This window comes from Haliaeetus albicilla, chromosome 13 (assembly GCF_947461875.1).
Source record: "Haliaeetus albicilla chromosome 13, bHalAlb1.1, whole genome shotgun sequence".
Lineage (NCBI taxonomy): Eukaryota > Metazoa > Chordata > Aves > Accipitriformes > Accipitridae > Haliaeetus > Haliaeetus albicilla.
The window spans coordinates 11678224-11698956 of NC_091495.1; the positions used below are offsets into that span (position 1 = coordinate 11678224).

At 39.0% G+C, this 20733-nt stretch overlaps 1 protein-coding gene across 1 annotated transcript in view; it reads left to right on the top strand.

Annotated features, from left to right (window-relative positions):
• Window positions 1-20733, top strand: part of PTPN14 (protein tyrosine phosphatase non-receptor type 14) — a 125112-nt gene that overhangs the window by 76898 nt on the left and 27481 nt on the right. Inside the window, exons 4-11 of the mRNA XM_069800146.1 lie at window positions 3471-3568; window positions 5806-5873; window positions 8737-8807; window positions 10579-10666; window positions 13118-13206; window positions 14850-14937; window positions 15687-15769; window positions 18067-18124. Coding sequence (XP_069656247.1) covers window positions 3471-3568; window positions 5806-5873; window positions 8737-8807; window positions 10579-10666; window positions 13118-13206; window positions 14850-14937; window positions 15687-15769; window positions 18067-18124 — 643 coding nt within the window. The remainder of the gene's footprint in view (window positions 1-3470; window positions 3569-5805; window positions 5874-8736; window positions 8808-10578; window positions 10667-13117; window positions 13207-14849; window positions 14938-15686; window positions 15770-18066; window positions 18125-20733) is intronic.

A 20733-nucleotide genomic window follows, 5' to 3' on the forward strand; every position in this document is an offset into this window, starting at 1 on the left:
AATGTTTGATTTCCCTCAAATTATAGATCTACTTTTGCAATCCAAGCGAACAAAGAGCAGTCTCAGCTAGCATAGTGACATAATAACAGCATTTAACATAATTTCAGATGGAGGAGCCTCAAATGCTTGACGGAATACAGGCCAATTTCTCCTCTCCGTTGGCTGGGCAGGGAGCCTGACCACAGTTTTGCAGCACGGCTGAGCCATGAATCTGTGGCTGGTGGAGCTATTAGAGCCTTCCAGCAGAGCTTCCTCCGGGGTATGCTCCTCCTCATCCTTGACGGTGGAATTAGCCGCTCCAGTTGGTTGGTGCCTTGTGAAAGGAGATGTCCCAGTTCGTGCCTTATGTGGCTGCAATGAGAGGAGATGTTAGGGGACACCTTCGGTGGGTGACCCTTGTCACTGTCAGTCCAGGGGTGAAAATGAAGCTGGTACAGACCAGAGGTTTCTGCCTCAATCTTCTTCAGTTTATATTGGCACTTCCATTGAAAAAGGTGTCAGAGCCATAGCAGGTGATTGCTTTTCAGTGTGTTTGCCTGTGAGAAGCGACAACTTTCTCCGTGAGGTTTTTCCTGATGGATACACTAGTTAATGTCAGAGAGCTAGTTATATACGTCTTTTGAACTCTTACTGCGTGTCAATCTACAATATATAATAAATCCTAAACTTTTATTCTGCTAGTGTTAGTAAATGCAATGCCGTACCATAATGTTGTAGAATATTCCTATTGAGATTTTTAAATGTGATCTGTTTGACAACCAGGGTGAAACACCTGTAAATAGGCATCTTTCTCATAAAGTGGGTGCTGACTGCTGGCTTAAAACAATTTTTCTAAAAGTATTGGCAACTAAAATTGCAATTAAAACTCCACATCACTGTTCCTTTTGAAAGTCTTGGTCGTAATATTTGATACTACAGGAACTGCATTGACATCATATTTTTGATGACGCTTACCTAAATAATTCTTTCTATGGTTTATATATAGTTTTGTGGGCACTGTGGTTGAAATCATGGCTCCACTAAAGCTGGTGACATTCTTGACTTCTATAGAGCTAGGATGTCACTATAAGATTTTACATTGTTTTGACTTTCACGTCGTCCTTAACTTTGTGTTTAACAATAGCTCTAACTTTATGGAAGATGTGGATTTTACATTTGTTCCGTTAAACTAGAATATTTAACTCATGCATGTATACGTAGCACTGACATAAATAGCCTGCTTTTGGGTTTACAAGTCTCGAAGACCAGATTCAGCAACTGGTCACCTGCATACTTGATAAAGCAGCTTATGTCAAGCTTGTATGAAAGCGTGTGTATTTTCAGAACTGGGATTTAGTCATTGCAAAGAAGTAGAAACAAGCTGATACGTCTCTTGGACTGAGCAAGTATGAAACCTGGGGCTGAAGAACAAGGCTCAGGCTGAGAAGCTGTATGCTTTTTACACTGCCTTTCTCAGTCAAATTTCAAAATCCCCTGAAGTTTTAATCTTCATCAGGCTGTGTGAAAGCCAAATGTAAGCATTTTAAATGAGATTATCTTTTTCCTGTTTGAAAATGTTCTTCTGCCTTTTGTAGGGCAGAGAGGGGAAGAGGAAGTTTTTACTACTAAAACCAGTAACCCAACAATTACCTTTTAAGCACACGTAAAAACTGTGAACTCCGAAGGGAACTTCTCAGAGGTGAAGAATACGTGCAGAGGCCTTCCTTCCCTGAGAGGATTTCTCTGCCCTGCGGTGCCTGCAGCCTCTCCACACCTTGCTGCCTTGAGAGTGCGGGTCTGGTCAGAGCGTTGGTGCTGTCTAGTGGCAAGTTACTGCATCTCACGTCGCTGATGGAAGTTAACTGAAGAAAAATGTAAAATGCTGCATTTGATTAATAGCCCTCAAAGCGTGTCTTAGGTTACGCTGGTTTTGAAGCACGTAGGTATTTTCTAATGCCTCCACAGAGAATTCAACAGTAACGTTTGTGAGTATAGTTAAGGCAGTGCAGTCCCTGTAACATGGGTGATGTTACAGTGGTTCTCCTTTCCTGTTGGGACCGGGAAGGTGACTTACACTCTAACTGAGATGAGAACAGTTTCTTTGCTATTCCCAAAGGTTTGAAGGTAAGGTCAGATGTGGTGTGCTGTTTGCAGCCGAGTCCAGTTAGGAGTTTACTGCCCCGAGTCTTTCTGACCGTTCTTTGCTGTCTGCCTTGCAGAGATTGCGGTCTCAGAGACTGGCTGGCATGCTTGTGTACCATTTCTTTCTAACCCAGTTTATCTCAAGCAATTATTTTTTAAATCCATGCCACTTTAGGCGGATGCCCTTTGTGTTACGGGCTGAGCAGGCATACAGCTGAAGGGCGCGGTAACCTCATAACCTGGTTCAGCTTGGCATATCTGGTCACAGTCTGAGAAACCTTTTTACTGGTTTGGGGGGTTTCCTAACTTTGGTCACCCAGGCGCATCGGTTACTATCAGCAGGTCTGGGGATTGGGTGCATTGAGGCACATATGGACTGTGGCTACACTGGTATACTACCTCTACCTTTGGGCTCAGACCTGATGAGGAGTTGCGTGTCGGCTGAGAAGGAATTGTGTTTCATCTCAGTTGGGACAGGTTACATATGTCTGCACCAAAAGTTTAAGCTGATGGACGCGAGATCATTTTATCGCTGTAACTCAGCTGTGTAAAAAAGCTGTCTCCACTGGACTTTAACCTGATATGCTGGAGGGACTGGTATATATCCCTGCTGCTTTGACCAACTCTGCTGTGGGTCTGGTCCAGTTCAGCAGATGAGAGGGATGCACAAATGGGGACAGTAGCTTGTTAAGCTTTCTGTGGAAAGCTTCTTGTTTGTCTTAATCTACTCTATTGCAAATGTAAGGTGAAATGTGTGAGTTCTGTTGCTGTGGTTAAAACCAACATAGTTTGTCTTGTGATTAGTTACTGCAGATCAGGAAGGGCATGATATTAGAAGCTGGTTTTGCTTGATTTGTGTGTCTAAATCATCCTTACAGATAAGAGATGCCAATTTAAAAAACTTTTATATGGGCCATAGTTAAAGTTATGTCAGTAGGCGAAAGTATATTGCTAAAATTCTGTTTCTTCTATCAAAATGTTGACACTGGAGCAAAAACAATAGAAGAAATAAGGAACAGCCTCTTTTTGTATTGGTGATTGCAAGGTCTTCAGTAACCTCTACAAAATCTGTGGAGGAAGTAATCCCAGCAGATGTCCTTCTTCTGTGTGGTCTAGTTAACACAGATTAGAACTTTTTATTTTCCTTTTCATCCACCTGGAAGCATTGCACATGTAGGGATCATATTGATTTGTTTTCGTAATGTGGAACTTCTGAAGCCAGGTACAGATTGCTGTTTAACAGCCTGACATGTTTGTGGTGAGTTTTTCTTGCTTTCAGCAGTCTTTTTGTTCTGCAGAAAATGTACAATGTATAGATGTTCTAATTTGTGCTCTTTTTCTGTTTCTAGGTATCAGTATTACCTACAAGTGAAAAAGGATGTTCTTGATGGCCGATTACTTTCTTCATTGGAGCAGGGAATTCGACTAGCTGGTTTGGCAGTGCAAGGTAAGATGATGTGACCTCACAGCCCTTTTCCAACCTTGGCTTTTTTGGTTTGTTCTATATGTTGTCTGGGCACTAACTAAGGCCTCATATGACTCCTACTCACAACAGCTGGGTTTTCTATTGATTTGAAAGCGCATAGGTAGATTGCTGTTGATGAAACACTCACACCCTCAGGGTGGGAGTGATGGACCACATCACAGTGTTCAACTTTCCTATTTCTAAAATCCCTGTAAGTGAGTCTGAACAAAACTCCAGTTCTTCCAACCCCAACCACGGGGTACTTTGCAGTAATGAATTTGCTTCACGTTCTCTGGTTTGAAATGCAATTACATCAAAGAGCATAGCAGCAGCTTTAATTTTGCCTTTAATTAAAAACTCGTTTTGCTGTATAGTGCTATCTGAAGTATGAAAGAACACATGGCCATAATTGTTATTTGAGTTATAAATTAATAATAAACTACTTCTTACAATGTGATTTTTATTCTGAGCCTCCTAAGGACATCAGTAAAAGTGGGATCATATAGCGTATATGGACAGAGGAAGAAGCCCTATATTTGGAGAAAGTATGTTTCAGTCTATCCATGACTGACTTTGAGAACCGAAGGCAGAGTTTCAGCAATCATGCTCTGCGCATGTCCCCTCATGAGATGGAAGGGGGAAGCATATACATAAACAGCAAACATGAAGATCTGATTCTTGAAAATTAAAGGTTCAGTGGACAGTAATGCTATTATGATCTTTCTTAGGGCAGTAGAAATTCTGTTTTAGTATCTTGGTTAAAAATTGAAGAAAAAATGTTTCCTGACAAATCTTGAAATGTTTTATGAATGAAGGAAAACATATGTATAAAATTCCATACTGAATCTTGCAATTTAAGTAAATGAAGTTTTTCTAGCCTGTAAGTTAGGGCTAAATAAATGCTGACTATGTCACTGGTCCAGTGTTTTCAAGCTTTTTTCCTAATTTTGAGAGTGAGTCACTCTTTGTAATCAGTTTGAAGTAATCACTTTTATTCTGACTTTTCTACATATTCTACTACATTTCAGAGACCATTGCATCAAAATGCTGCACCTAATCTTGTTTGCTTTGTTCCTGACCTTGTATTACTCCCTTTGTCCTTTGCATGTGATGCAGCGAAAGATATTTGAAATACTCATTTCTTTTAAACTTACAGACTCTGTTTCATGTCCATTTTGATTTCTTTCTGTTTATGTTAAAACATAACTCTGAGGTGAAAACAAAATGAAACTGCATTTTTGGCATCCTGCAATATGTGAAATTGTCTAGAAGCTTTGGAAGAATGTTTAGATAATATGATTTATGGTGGGGATTTCCAACTTCTATAACATAAGAATCTTGTAGATGGCGTTTCATCCAGTTCAATTAATATAAAATAAAATCCTCCTAGCAAGACATTCTTTTGATATAAGCTGTTGTGTATTTAACAGATAGATAAATATAGGCTTTGTTTTGTATTTTTTAACGTAGTTTAGCCTTTAGGAAGCATTTTCAAAACTCCACAGTTTCAAGGACATTTAGACAAGAATCCTCAGCCCAATATATGAATGAATATGAGCATGGAGATGAGTACCTCTTAAAGAGATGTAGAAGAAGTAGAAAAGCAAGTAGAAAGGTGTGGGCCAGTCAGTTAAACTGACACAATGCCTGTACTGTTAATATTGGCTGCAGAAGGATAAGACCTTCCCTCCCCACCCCAAACCATGCTGGTTGTTGACAATCTTTAATAGAATTGTCTCGTGGATTTTAACCTCCCAGGCTGTAAAATTAAGCATCTCTTGTACAATTGTGTAGAATTGTAGCAGAGATAGGTTAATTTTTTTTTTTTTTTTTGCCTGGTCTGGAAACATTGGAGAAGTAAAAGTGTGCACCATTTTTAAAGAGGCTGAGCAATCCCAGCCTTGTTAGATGGTGGTATTAATTCATGAAGGCTACAGAAAAAGAAACTCTTGCACTCCTGATGATTAAGCATTGCAAATGATCATAATATTACAGATCAAAAGAGAGAAATTACTTGTTGGCTGTTATTTGATCTGTGGTAATAACACTTATTTTCAGACCTCCATGTTAAAAGCTAAAGTACAAGCAGAAATCTTTGTGCTGGGTTGTGGCTTCAGAGAGGACTCACCCACTTGAAATTAAGCATCTGTGCAAAGGTCGAGTGTGGTCTTAACATGTGTGGAAAGTGCTAAAATGAGTAATTGTGTTGTTTTTTCCAGCGGATTTTGGAGACTATAATCAGTTTGAATCTCATGACTTCCTCCGAGAGTATGTCTTGTTTCCTATGGTGAGTTCCTTCTCCCCCTCTTTTGTGGTCTCTTATGAATAATTTCTCCATGCCTCAGTGATGGCCTTGTTGATAACAGAGTAAAAGCACTAGTGCTGAACTATTAATAGTGGAAATAAACTTTGCTCCACAAAACTTGCAATATACTTGATTGTATCTGAATGAATATATGCTGTGGAAATTCCACCCTTCTTCAGTTCCTGTTAAGCCCCCAGTAGGAATAGGTGTCAACAAAAGAAATGTACTTCTTTGAATCAAAAAAAGAATTTGTAGCTTTTAAAAAGGTGTATATTAGCAGTACTGCAGTATTAATAACATGGCATAACAAGGGGATATGAGGGCTGCTGATGTAGTAAATGTGATGTCACAGGACAAATCATGCAGCCTTTCCTCAAGAGAACGTGAATTTACATCAACTGACTATTAGACTGAAGTGAAGCGTGAATCAGGTCATCTCAAAATGTTCTCCAGGGACTGTGCTGTAAATTTGTTTTAAATTTACATTGGAAACTAGCGAATAACTTGAATGCTGAGGGAAGTGTTGTAGGTCACCAACAATGTTAGAAACTCTGGTGACAAATGCCGAGCTCGTGCAGTCCATGACACTGAGCCTTTCTGAGAGGATGGCATAGAGGAGGGGGAAAAAAAAAGCCTGCTGAGGTTGAGGCTGGCTTTATCTTGGATGAACAAGTCCATCAGCACAAATCTTGAGTGTAAGCTTCATAAAATGTGAAGGATCATGGAATTCTTTCTAACTGGAAAAAAAATTTGGAAGTGGGGTGGGGTTCCCATGCCCGGAGTGTAGCTGCCTAGAAGTTAAAGCATCTGGTTTCCCTCTGCAATTAGTGGAGCGGTAGAGGGAGAATGATTCATCTCGCTGTAATTTGAAGGCTTGGGAAACGCACTTCCAGACGCATTTCATCTCATTTACTGGTGCTCTTTGTACAGAAACTGCAGAGGATAGTCCATTCTCAAGTCCAAAAAGGTGACAGCTGCACATTATCTTGAAGTGAAAGTGCAATTTTGAGCTGGTAGACAGAGTTCAATACCGCTTGAAAAAGAGAGTCAGCAGGAAGAAGGGGAATTAATGTATAGAGATCTGAATATGCCTTGTATAGCTAGAATGTGGCTTCAGTATTGACCTTTCACTAAGAAACTTCTGTTAGCCTGACTAGTGGAGCAGGATTTCTTTGGTAGGCTGCCTTCACCTATTAATAAGTAATTGATGATCGTGTGCATAGTTGATGGCTTATGAAGTTGTGTAAGATAGCCTAAGTGGGAAAGAAGATGGCTGCAAATATAAACAGAGAAATGCGTTGTCAAGCTGGCACTTTGTAGATTACTGAACTTCTGCAAAGTTCTTTCAATATATTGATACTATTTTTCTATTCAGAAAAAAAATAGGGGAGGGTTTAGGCCTCTAGATGAGCTTTAAGGTGGTTAATTTCTATGTGGTTCAGCATTTTACTCTTTGGGCCCATCTCCTAGAACCTCCATTTTTGAGTCAGCTGCCTACATCGTGTTGTGGTCAGCTCTCTTCTGTTTTGCATGTGCTCACTTTGTGGTATCTTGCCTTTGGTCCATGCTACTATTGCTAAATTTAACAAGATCAGCAAAGTGTCTGCTTCCTACAGTCTTCAGAAGCCTATTCTTAAATCAACTGTTTCTCTAGACATTTCTTTACTTGTCTCTGCTCTTCTGGGGAGGAGTGGATAACATAATAGTAAATATTTCACTGCAAGTTCAGTGACAGTTGCTAAGTGCTGCAGATTATAAACTAGTCCTGAAGCAAGTGGGAGGATTTGGGTGAATCTTGGGCATAGAAAGAGCCTCCAAAGAGAACATTGCTATAAATTCATTAGTGAAGTGAGCTGGTGGATGAGGGAGGGGCAGCTACGTTTGTACTGTTTGATCTTGTGAGGCTACAATGTGTGTCAAATGGCATTTCTTCAGCAGTGAAAAGAACAAAGTTATGTACACAGTACACCCCACAGGTGTGTAGCTGTGCATAGGCATGTACCATGCCATTTTTCATTAGCACGTTACCACTTTCACATTTTTTTGTGGCAGAAGCAAGTATCAGAGGGAGGGCCCCATTGAGCAAGAAACAGGCAGTGTATTTAAGTACATTACATGCAGCCTTAAGGCTTTTTAAAATAAAAATAAGAACTTTGAGGTTTTGTAAGAAAGTTTTTCAGCTTCCTTTTTTTGCCTTGAATTTATGAGCAGACTTCCTTTATTAACTTGCTCCCAATTATTTCAGAATTGTTTCTACCACACATTATTAAATTTGCAGAAGACAAAAATGTCTGTTCAGAAATGTGTTGCAAACATAAAGTACATTTTATTACATATTTGAAGAGGTAGCAAAACTTTGAATCCCTTTTAACATGGGGAAGGGAGTACCTGTAGGTTGCGGGACAGAAGATACCCATGAGTTCATTTTCCATGGTCTGTGCATTATTTGGGGCTGTTTTAAAAGGTGTATATTCATTTGTAGACTTCCAAGTGTTTTTAAAGACTTGTTTAGTCCTTATTGAAAAAAAGATCCCTTATCCGTGCTCTATACTTTGTTCTCTATTTTAGAATAATAAGCACCTTAGCCCTATTTTTAACAGTATCTTTTTACCCTCCCCCAAAAAGATATTAAAAAAATCAGACACTCATGTTCTTCTCACATGTTTTCAGCATCCGGTGCTCTGAGTTTTCAATGTAGTTGGTGGTAGGTCCTCTCTCTGTAACTACCTGGAAGAGCGTAAACAGGAAACAATCCTGAAACATCTGCCGTCATAATTCCTGTCTTGCATTTTGTTGTATCTCTCTTTGGATGACTAGTTTTCGATTCTACTTCATATTCTTACAGGAGTGGACCCAGGATGAAGCTGTCCTGGAGGAGCTGACTCAAAAGGTTGCTCAGGAACACCGAACTCACAGGTGAGCCTGACGTGTTAAGGTTTGGATTTTTTTTTTTTTTTTATTTATTATTTTTCTATTGTCATCATCCTCCTAGTACTTCCCTTCCTCCCCATGCTTTTCTGGCAGTGGTAAACTAGCCTATGTTCATGTTACTATTATGCTATGTCTCACGGGATTTTTAATTAGCCTATTACAAAAGATTATCTGCCTCTTGTGAACACAAAATGGCCGAGGAACTTAATCCCAAATAAATGAGCATTTGCACCATAAGGTTTAATGAGCATGTGTAACACTACTTGCACTCTGTAGTTGACTTCTTTCTCTTCTTGGTTTCATTTAAATCCTGATGGTGAAAGACCCTGTGACTTGATCAGGGGTGGTCCAAGGGTCTGTCCGAGGGTTTTCCCCCTTTCAAGAGAGAGGGGGAAACACATGCTTTCAGTGTAATGGAAATGAAAATACCAGGAGTTGGGTCTTAAGTCTCGTGGTGGAAAAGATACAATACGGTGTTACTAGGTAATGAGCTAGTAGTGTATGTATTAGTGCTTCAGTACAAATACCTTCTTTGAAAGAAGCCTCCTTACATGTCATCTAGGTGTTTTGGTGGTGGAAGTATTCAAACCTGTAGAGTGCTGTTCTTAGAAAAATGGCAGTGCCTATACGTCATTGGAAATATCTTTTGTGTTATATTATGAATTTGCATTTAAAGCTTTATTACATGAAATGCAATAGGAATATTATATGAAGGGTGCAGCACTCCCCATTATATGGCAGAAAATAGTTCTAAAGGGGTAAATACCAGCCTCTGAGTCTAAGACCATTCTCAGTCTGAGGTTCAATGAAAGCTTGGGCCTTTGATGCAACCAAAGGGTTAGCTTCCAAGCTGGCCATGAACAGGCCTGGTTCTGTTGTTCTCTCTCCCCCATGGGCTGCTTATGTGATCTTGGTTAACTCATAGACTTGAAAGGAAAGATTTCCTTCCCCTGCTGTGCTCTTGAGTGCTATTTCTGCAACACAAAGGACAAATACTTATCCTCACTTCAGCAGGTATATCACATTCCACCTCCTTTCTCTCCCTCTTTCTCCCAAGTATTTGTCTGGTTCCTATATCTCTGTTTGTAAGCTGTGGTAAGGAGGAGCAAAGAGGAGAAACATTAATAGTGGCCTTCTTTTGGAGCAACATGCAATCTATTCTGACCTGCTTTTGAGAACTGAAATCTGTCTGAATTCCTGAGCTGTGACAGGAGCATGTGTAGACACGTGTGTAAAAGTTTTCAGCTGGTTTGTTCTCTATTATGAAAGAGAATCTGCTCAACGTTTGGATTTAGCGCCCATGTTGTTGAACAGCCAACTTGAAAATGTAGGTCTTCCCTTTTAAGTAATTTTAAGAAACTTCAGTGGATTTGTATACTATTTTTGCAAATTAGGACCCACATGGCTCAAATTGGCCATCCAAAACTAGGCACAGCCTGATGCAATGGCCTGATGATTTAATAAAGCCTGGAAATATTTGATGTGTACAGAAGAAACTGAGTAATACGATCAGTTAAGTTTGTTCCTCCTGTAATTTAAAGTGTGCTTTGTACCTTACCTTAGCAACATTTAGTAAAATTCCTCCCCTTGCTCATTATGATCCTCATGTTGAAAGTTAGTTCTGTGTTGTGCATTTCTAGGCAGTGTCTCCAGAGTGTCTTCTACAGTGGTTTGTGAATCTCCTATCTTTTCACTAGTATTTCTTGTGTGCATAGAATATTGAACCATTTGCTGCCTTTTGTTACTCTAATTGCAGTGGCATTACAGCAGCAGAGGCTGAGCTAATGTACATCAATGAAGTGGAACGCCTTGATGGGTTTGGACAGGAAATTTTCCCTGTGAAGGTATGTTAGTGTATATTATAAAGGAACCTCTGAATCAAATGATGCAGAAGTCTGCAGCGACCTTTGGAATGCACGCAAGCTGTGTTTGTCCAAAAGAGACAGGACTTGTTTCACTGTTCTGGAGAGTGAAATGACTGCTGGTAGCTTGAATGGACATTGCAGCATGAGGGTATCTTAGGCCTGTAGCGTTACTTCTCATCCACCAAAAACCTTTTCACAGAAGAGGTTGCTGTGTGCTAGCGCCTGCTCGCTTGGGAAGCAGAGTTGCTCCTTGCTTTTCTTCGGGTGCTGTCTGAGGGAGAGTGGCTGGGGCAAATGAAGCTCAGCTCTGGTCATCTTTAACAGGATAGGAAGATAAGACCTTTTCATGTCTTTCTCAGTTGCTATTTACCAAGCATTAACTTTACCTTTCCTTAGTTTCTTACATGTGCACACAGGTCCTCCACACATTTAAAACTGAGAGGAGGTTTCAAGGTTTATTCTGCATTTGTAGTCGCTTTCCCTTCACTGGAAGCCCCTTTCTGCCCTGAATGGTCTGTCTGGCCTTACGGAGCACATGCCACCATGATAAAGTTGTGCTGAGAAACAGAAAACTGCTGTTAACAACATGACCCGTTTCTCTTTGCTGACCAACCCAGCCACCGTAAGTGGTGTACTGCTAGCAATTTTTCTGCTAGTTAAAGATGACTTGGAATTTAAAACCAAACCAAACAAAGAAAACCACACACTAAACAAAAAAAACCTTTCTGCTGAAGTCAAAATTGATCCTTTGGCCAGTCTCAAAACTGGCCTGGAGGGGAGGAGCTGAATGGCAAAAAAACCTCCTACCCAACAACAAAAATTATGGAATGTTTATTGACAGTGAATGAAATCAATGTTTTCTTCGAATTAATTCAGATTAATGCTGCATGCTGCTGCAAAGGATTTCTCTGTTGGAATTGTCATTAGATATTGTATGTCATTAAGATAAGCATGAAGAGTGGACTGGGTGCCCTGCAAAATTGCAGGAAGGTGTTACCCTGGTACCAAAGAGCAGCGTGCTGGCTTTGTAGACGAATGGAACTGCATTCAAAGGGGGAAATGAAAGATTTCTCTTTTGTTCTTGTCAGAAAACCCTGTTAGAAATACGTTTCTCTTTCCTTCTATATAGATATTTGTGTGTATACAGATGCACACATGTATAAGTGTACAAATACATACGTTTTCCCCAACATTTTCCTAATCTCTTTGCCTTCTAAAGCTGCCTCTGGGACAAGGCAGAGGAACGTGTAGGCCTCTAATCAGACTAAACTGAAGACTGTCAGCCGTAGGACCTCTGCTGACTTGTAGTATATGTGGAAGAATGCTGGCATATGTGGCATTGAAAATCAGTGCATAGGCTGGGGCTTGAAAATTGGCATCCATCACTTGTTTGCAAAAGGCCTAACACTTAGAAACAGGTGCAGATACTCCATTGTTGCCTTAGGGGATCAAGTACAGCAAGGCCAGGAGAACAGCTCTAATCTGATCTATTAAAATGCAGGGGCGCCTGATGGTTTCTAGAATTTGCTCATGCATAGTGCATTAACTTCTCTCATATCCTTTCTTCTAGCAATTCTTTTTAACCACACTCTTTGTGTTAGCATGATTTTTATTTACCACTTTAAAGTGTGAATCAATTGCTATATATGCAGCTGAGGAGGAGTTGGTTTTGTTGATAAATGTAGAAAAACCTCTTTGTCAACAGCATAAGCTTTTGTAGCAAAAAAGAAAAAGCATTTTTAAGAAAACAGTTGATTGCAAAATGGAACAGGAGCACATGGTTTTCAAACAGGAGCCTGCGAGGAGACATAGGTAGGCACAAAACCAACAGAACTTCTGAAAAACAGTGCAAGAACAGTGGATGCTGTGTTGCATGCAGATTAATATTTAACCCAATAATTGAAAAACAATGGAGGATGTATCTGTACAGAGATACAAGTACTTTTTAAGGTGACATGCTGTGAACTTCTACACGGAGTACTTGAAGGAGGAAGTGTGAAGGGTATAGTCTTTGAGGAGGATTCCATCTCCAGGTGTGGTTTTCTGAAATCTCTACATGTTTTAACAGATGACTGGAGAAATACTGGAGAAATGTGAAAGAGGCCTATTGCTTTTGGTAGTCGTACGGACTCAACAGCTAAAATCACAATGATGGGGAATGTGGTGTGCATGTTATTTGATAGAGGAGAGCCTTGGGCTCATTTACACTTCATCTGGTTTCACTAATCAACAGAATGAATCTAGTTAAGTGCTAACTGTGTTGAAATAATGAAAATCAAGAGTCTGATGAGCAGTACAGTATAGGTTAGTCAAGAGTTAGTCCTGCATTCATCCTGAAGAAGGGCTTCTGTTTGGTAGTTCAGCATGCATTCATATGCATGTATTGGCCAGTTTCTTTATTAAACTACATATATTATCCTTTCTCTGCAGGATAATCATGGAAATGACATACACCTCGGTATTTTCTTTATGGGAATCTTCATAAAAAACAGAATTGGAAGGACAACTGTGATTTATAGGTAAAAACTAGGGTCTTCTGTATTTAAAGCGAGTTTCTATTCAGAGCTCCATGTGTGGGGGTTTTTCCTTACTTATATATGTGACTTCAGTAGTGCCAATCCTCTAACTAAGGAGTAGTCACCTCGCTGTTTTCTGGATTGGTCTCTTGGCCATAAGAAATGCAATAAAGAATAATTTCTGATGTCTGAATGGGTTTGATGGCAAGAAAGATAGTTGTCTGTCATGTATCTTGTTCTACTTACAAGGCTTTGATCCTTTTTCTTTTCTTGCCTTTATGTCTGCTTCTTCGATGCTTCTGAATGCAAATCTGTGAAACCTCATGGTTGTCAGCCAACATTTTTGAAAATCTGGTTGCCATATTTAGGTGCCTCACTAAAAAAAAAAAAAAGCTGACCTTTCTCATTCCGTAATTTTGAAAATCCTGGCTTTGTCATGTGTTTGTTTGTTCTGCTGTTTATTTTGGTTGTTAAGAATCACTTAAAACTTTTCCGTTAACTTTCTTTTGTGAGTTTTGTTACTTCTTATAAAAGTTTGTTCTCTATGAAAATGTTGCTAGAAATCTCCATGATTCCGGGGAGGCCAGGGTTTCACTCATTCTTCTTTGCTACTGTTCTGGTGGGTATTTCCATTACTGTTGGTGTTAACTTGAAGTAAATTTTTGCTAGTCCCTGTTAGTAGAATACGAACATTTGTGAAGCCAAAAAATTGTGGTTTATGAGGTGCACTAATTTTTAGTTGGTAGCTGAGGCTTGTATCAGACTTGAGCTGGAATGTTGGGGGTTTTTGCCTTAAAAGGGCTTTCAGTGGTCATCTTAAAAAATGTTAGGGCTCCTTTTTCCACAGAGCTGATGTTTTGCATATTTAGTTTTGAGAATAAATTAGATAATCCTTTAACTGTGCCAGGTGACAAAAGCAAGAAGTTTCTTTACATGTAGAAATGATAGTTGGTTCTGGGATCCTTATTCTTTGGAAATACGTTCTTCAAGCATCCTGCCATGACATGAAGAGGAATGCATGCTGCAAACAGAACAAACAAGTCCTTTCCATCCCCATGGATTGCATGCAATGTACGCAAATGTCTGTCAGCTATTTGTAAGAAGATTATAACTCTGATCTTGGGTAACCTGACAATTACTTGCAAAAAAAAGATTGCAAACATAATAAAACCAGAGTATTAACATGGTATGCATAGCCTACATAACCATGCTGTCAACTTAACCTTCTTTAGGAAGAATTGGCACTGGAGGAAAGTTGGAAATGGCGTTTGGAGAGGAATGGCTCTATTAAAAAAAAAAAAAAAAAAAATTTCCATTACATGTGGCTAAAATCAATCAGTTCAAAATGCCACAGTTCAGTAAAATGTTTATCATTAGTGTATTTTCACTGTATCTTCTAAGTCTTCAAATTGGTGTTTTTAAAGAGAGCTTTTAACTCTCCTGCTTTGGGATAAGAGCTGAGTATCTGTTTCTCCTTTAATCAGAGCATGACTTCCTTATTTTCCTGACAATATTTCTTCATCAAGCAGCTACTGAAAAGCTTTCACATAAAATGAGACTAATGTTGACTAAGGGATTCTTAATGTGTTTGTGAAATGTTTGAATGTATGTGTTGGCAAACTCTACTGCATTTTTTCACTCTACAGGTGGAATGACATTGGGAATATAGCACATAACAAGTCTTCGATTGTTCTAGAGTTGATCAACAAAGAAGAGAACGTGCTCTTTCATACAGTAAGAAAAAGATCTAATCAGTGTCATCAAGAAAGCTGCTTATATAAAAAATAAACCTTTAAAATTCCACTTTCTCAAAGGGGGTCACTCACCATAAGACACACACCCCACCCCACCCTTCCAGCTCCCCGCCAAGTTTGCATTTGATTTTATGCGGAGAGTAAAATTAATTTCATTTAGCTATCAATATTTGTATTCTCTTCCAAGCATCCCGAATTATACCATGCTGGGAAGTCTGCGAAAAACTGAAGTGCTTGTTGGATGAAACATCCACAGTGCCACACTATCTTTCACGTTGGCATAAATATAGCAGCATAAGCAGTTGTAGAAACTGGGCATAAGCTACCATGCGTGCACATACTGGAATTCAGAGGGCTGCAGTGCTGTTCTGTGCTATTTAAAATCACTCCACATCTCCCTGAACCAAGGCCAGTATAGAAATTGGACCAGCAAGCTTGAGCCATTTTTTTGTTGTTGTTGTCCCTCCTCCCCCCTACTGTGACTTAGCAGTGAAGTGGCAGCATGTAAAGGCATGCCACTGTATTTCAGTAATTCAATGCCTTGAATGCTCTTGAGGGCACTAGACATGTTCTTGGCAGCCAGATTCTGTACATGATGGAGCTTACCAAGCGTTATTGCAATTGGATTTTTAAAACTCTTCTTTGTTACTTCTTGGTGAGAATAACAAATGAATGATTATATATATATATATATATTATTTTTTCCTATTTTTTTCCTTGTGTTTAAAGGATGATCTTGAAAATGCCAAATATATTTCACGGCTGTTTGCAGCAAGACACAAGTTTTACAAACAGAATAAAATCTGCACAGAGTGAGTACTCTTTCTTCAGAGTTGTTTTCTGACACCCTGCTTTGGAATTGATCTGAGTTTTGGCATGTCTGGTTTTGCTTGTTTTTTCTAGTTACTTGTGACAGTTATTCTTTTCCCCTTTCCCTTTTTTTCTTGTTTTGTTTTAACCACCAGCAAGAACAGACAATTGAGAATGAAATTTCATTCTGAGTCTTGTGAGGCTTGATGCTCCCCAAGCAGCCAAATCTGACAGTCTTGAATTGAAGCCCTTGGTCTCTGCCATTCATAACCCAGAGTATTAGTATAAACTGGAGTGAGGGGTGACATGTGTTAACATGCCAAAATGTGAACTGCAGTAACATTTTGAAGATGCACTACCCATCTAGCAGCTAAGGTTGGTGGAAAGCACAGGTTGTCATCTTATAATTTGGGTGGTATAATTTGTCTGCTGCTTATGTGCGCCAAACGAGGGAGGACACCTGGGAAAGTTAAGTTGCATAGCCCTACTAGCACAGTGCAGCAGAGACACTAAATCTGAACCTGAAGGCTCCTTTAGGCTCTACTTTGAGCACTTACTAAGGAACTGGTCCTCTCATACAGGTGGATTCATCCTAACTGAAGGAGGAATTCATGAGGCTTTAGTTATAAGTCAAAAGTCTGTTAGCTGAGGATGTTTTATTTATACCAGCACACAGCAATTTTAGTTTGAGATAAATTTAGCTTTCAGAAGTTTAGGGTTTTGAGAATTTTCATGATGTGCTGGGTTTGTATAGCAATGAGAACATGAATTCCTTGCAAAACTTACCAGGTTGGTTAGCTGGAAAGATATGAAGAAGTCTCATCTCTACCAATGGCTCTAGTTAGAGCTGGACATCCCATCTGTTTGGCTGGGTAATGCCAGCTGTTGGAAAATAAAGCCAAAACAATGAAGGGAAGATTGGAAGGTGTAGCTTTCTAATATTATATATGCACACATTATATTAACATACAGTGAGTTAGAGTATTGGAGAGACCAATGAGGTGAACTGCATAGAATGATCTTTTCACTTACAGAAAAGAGATGTTGATTAGATTTCAGATGGTGCTTACAGTTCTTGGGATGTGAGTGGAAGACCAGAAAAGACATTTCTTCGCAGCATATAATGCATTTCAGTAGTCCAATACTAAATTTAATTTTAACGGTTTCAGAGGAATTGAGTTCAAAGGAAGCTCCTGATTGTCTCCCCTGTGACAGTCAAGAAAGAAAACAAAATACCATAGTCTGCCATCTTGGAATATTTCCCCTTTGAAGCTGTATTTTGGGGTCAACAGAGAGGACTGTTCTGTTACCATTCATATTCAGACTGCAGAAGCAATAGCTTTTGATTATGTTGATTTCTAAACACTGAGCCATAAGTATGTGGGTACCATGAACTGGGTGTATGTAGCAGCTTGATATACAACTTACAAATATTTGGACTAATAAAGATAGAGAATGTCATGAGGTCACTGAGTGAAATAACTGGAGTTTAAAAATGTTTTTGCCATTAGAACTGCTCTCCTTAACTACAGTCTCATGTAGTATCTGCTTCTGTGTTAGAGCCACAGGTATTGATGACAGCATATGCCAATGTGTGTTTTCTAGCTGAATAATTTTCCTGTCCTCTGTGTTAAAATGATAGTTGTTTGTTTTCCTGCGTGCGTTTCCTCTAATTGCACATAACATCATTCACCAGATCAGAAACTGTAAGAGGACAAATTCCACCTTTCTCTCTTCACGTAAGCACTATATTTCTGCCTCCTTCAACTTGTTTCTTTCCCTTCCTCATTTTTTTTCCTCCTATACTCCTTGTTCCTTCCACTGCACCTGGCTACTCTAACATTGTATGTGGCTCTGCTAGTATAATTTGATCAGTCGTGCTTTTTTTTTTTTTTCCCTCCCGTTCTGTGTGCATTGCTTTGGAGTGATTGCTATGAATTTCATAAAATTGTCATTGTTTTAATGTTCACCTTAAATAACCTGAGACTGTGCCTGTGCGCCATGTTCAGTTTTTACTGCTTAAGAGACTTGTTTCATTCATTTTTAAACCAGGGTTTGTCTTTCTTGTGTTTCCAAGTAAGCCAAATAGGATCATGAACAGAAGGCATATATATTTTTGAACTGGAATACTTCCTGTATTTAGAGAAGAACCTGAATTATTTTCACTTATTCATATTTTTAAAATCTCATTAATGAGCAATACTTACAGATCCTTTATCTCTTGTTTTTCCCATTCATTCTTGAATCAGAATTGACATATTGTAGTTTCTAGTATTTCTCTTTACTTTTTCTTCCACAGACAATCAAGTTCTCCTCCCCCTATCCGACGACGGCCCACTTGGAGTAGGTCATCCTTGGTATGTGCCACAGTGGCGTCTTTAAGAATGTCTATGCCATTTCTAATAGTATGGGGCATTGTATAAGATGGAATACTTTCTAAATTTCAAATAAGCACATTAACTCATTTCTTGTAGGCAATAGGATTGGAATGAGTTTCAAGGGTGTGGCTGCCCAGGTTGATTAATTTAACTGGATAATATCACCACTGAGTATTAAAAATTACAGTCTTCAAGGCATTTTATTTTTATTTGCCCTGCAGAAACTGAGCATCCTTTCTACTGGATTGAGGTTATTTCAATATGTAGAGAAAATAATCCCCTAGAAAGAATTTGAAGTGTCTTGTGCTGTATACATCAAAACCTAGTTGTTACATAATTTTACAGCTTCTCATTTCACGTTTCTTCGTTCCTCATGGTTTTGTATGAAGTCTACTTACAATTTACCAGCTTCTTGGGTTAAGAGCCTGTTTTCTGTGGGGAAAGTACTGTGATTTTAAGTAAAAATATTATAATCAGTACAGGATTGTGACTCAGAGTTTTTCTTAAACTGTATTTGTTTCCCTTTAACTAACCTCCATAAATACTATAAATCTGACAAAACTGGGTAACTTTTTCCTGAAATCTTTAAAAAAAAAAAAAAAAAAAAAAGTCTGTGGGAGTCTTTTTTTCCCGGTCAGTTCTAAGGATGCTTTTTTGGATCCAATTTTAACATGTAGTATGTCAATATTTCTTACAGTAATTCAGAATCTGTTAAATAAGAGTAGCAACAGCACTGCTGATTCCTTAGACAGAGAGCAATATTATCTGTATGCAGGTTGCCAGTTTTCATGTGTGATATAGGTCATACCTGCTTTGTAGACCTTCCTAGAGTGATAACTCCATTAGCCTATTGCTGCATGGCAGAAAGCTAATGTGGGCAGCAGTGTTTTCTTGACATTTCCCTGTGGTGTGGTTACAGCTTGTGAAAATGTTCCACAATTAAGGTTAAGCAGGTACTGATATTAGGATAGCTTTATCTTTGGAGATTTCAGCACAGGCTATTTTCCTGTGTTCATATATATGGTCCATTAGATCTAAAAGTTGCACTCTGTGTTTCCCAGCCATTGGCAGGAAAGCTGTTGTAGCTGGCTCTGGATTTCTTTGTCCTTTCATTCTTAGCATGTTTCTAAGGTGTCACGATACAATATGCAGGCTGTGTATTATGTTCTCTGAGGCATATTTATAGTATTTTTAGTATCTGCTAGTTTGGTCCCTGGAGATGACTATGAAAAACTGAAGGTGAAGAAATGAAATGTGCTTTGCATTCTTATGCTATGGCCTTAGATATATCGCAAGGGGAAAAAGAGAGTTGCCTTCTATATTAGATATGAAAAAAGGAAATCTACTTTTTCAAAGGAAAACCAAATCCTGCTGCCTCTTTATGTTTTGAACATAAGCATGCAGCAAGTTTAAAAAAAACAAACAAACAACAACAACAAAAAAACCCAAAGTCTTGGGAGGATCAAGAGGAGGAATGTGTGTTCATCAATTAAAAAGTGAACTAGGCTGCTAACCGTTCATGTTGAACTTTCAACTGTTTTTTTCATAATTGTTTTGTTAACTTGTTGGAACAGTTCTCTTTGGGGAGGGGAAAAAAAAAAAAGCCCTCCTGACTGTTGTCTGCACTGTACATACCTTTATACACCTACCTATTCATTTGTCTTGTATGGTAATAAATCAGTAGGCATAAATGGGAAGTGAAGTGGAATCTTTGGGGTGAGGCTCTGCCACTTCGCTGAGGATGATGTTCATTACTTTCAGATTAAGACCCTTTATATTGGTTTTGGCATTATGGTGAACCTGTATTATTAACTATTACTTTAAAGCCATTTTATTCTGTTTCTTTTTCCTGTCAGGCCACCCAATGATGCTGGTTTTCCAGCAAAACCTTCTCAGTGTGGGAGATCTTAATATGATGATATGTTTAATTAGCTGATTTAAAAGAAAAAAAAATTCTAAGTGATCCTTAACTTGGATATTGATGTTCTGCAGACCTCAAGCTTCTCCTGTTCTGTCAGAAGAGGCAGATAGACCTTCAAAAAAAAAAAAAAAAAATTCCTAATTGATTTTTGCAGATACTTTCCACAACATGTATCACAAAGAAAACTGTGTGTTCCAGTTCTATACATTCCCAGTAGAAGTCACTTCTTTTGCCTTGCACTTTTCCTCTGCCTCCATTTGTTAGGCTTTCCAAAATTTTGGTTTGTTCCAGACCAAGCTCCTCTACTGGGGTTGTCAGTGGCAGGCTCCTTCGCCCAGATTGTTCAGTGAGAGTCAGGTTTTATACCCTTGGAAGTAATTGTTGTAGCAGAAATATTTCCTGTCATCTTCCAGCTCTGGCTTAACACAGAAATTTTGTATGCAAGAATTCATATGTGCGCTCAGTTTCTTTGATTCTCATTCCTTCTCCCCATTTACACAGAAAATGTAAATTTAACCCCTTCCCTACCCCCTCTTCAGTAGCTAACTTGCGTGGTGCTCAATTTGTGCATGTGCATGCAAAGGTAAATTATTTGGTATTTCTTTTTTGCCTTGGGCTTCCACAGTATTCCTTAATAGCTTGAACTACTTGAATCAGCCTACATGAA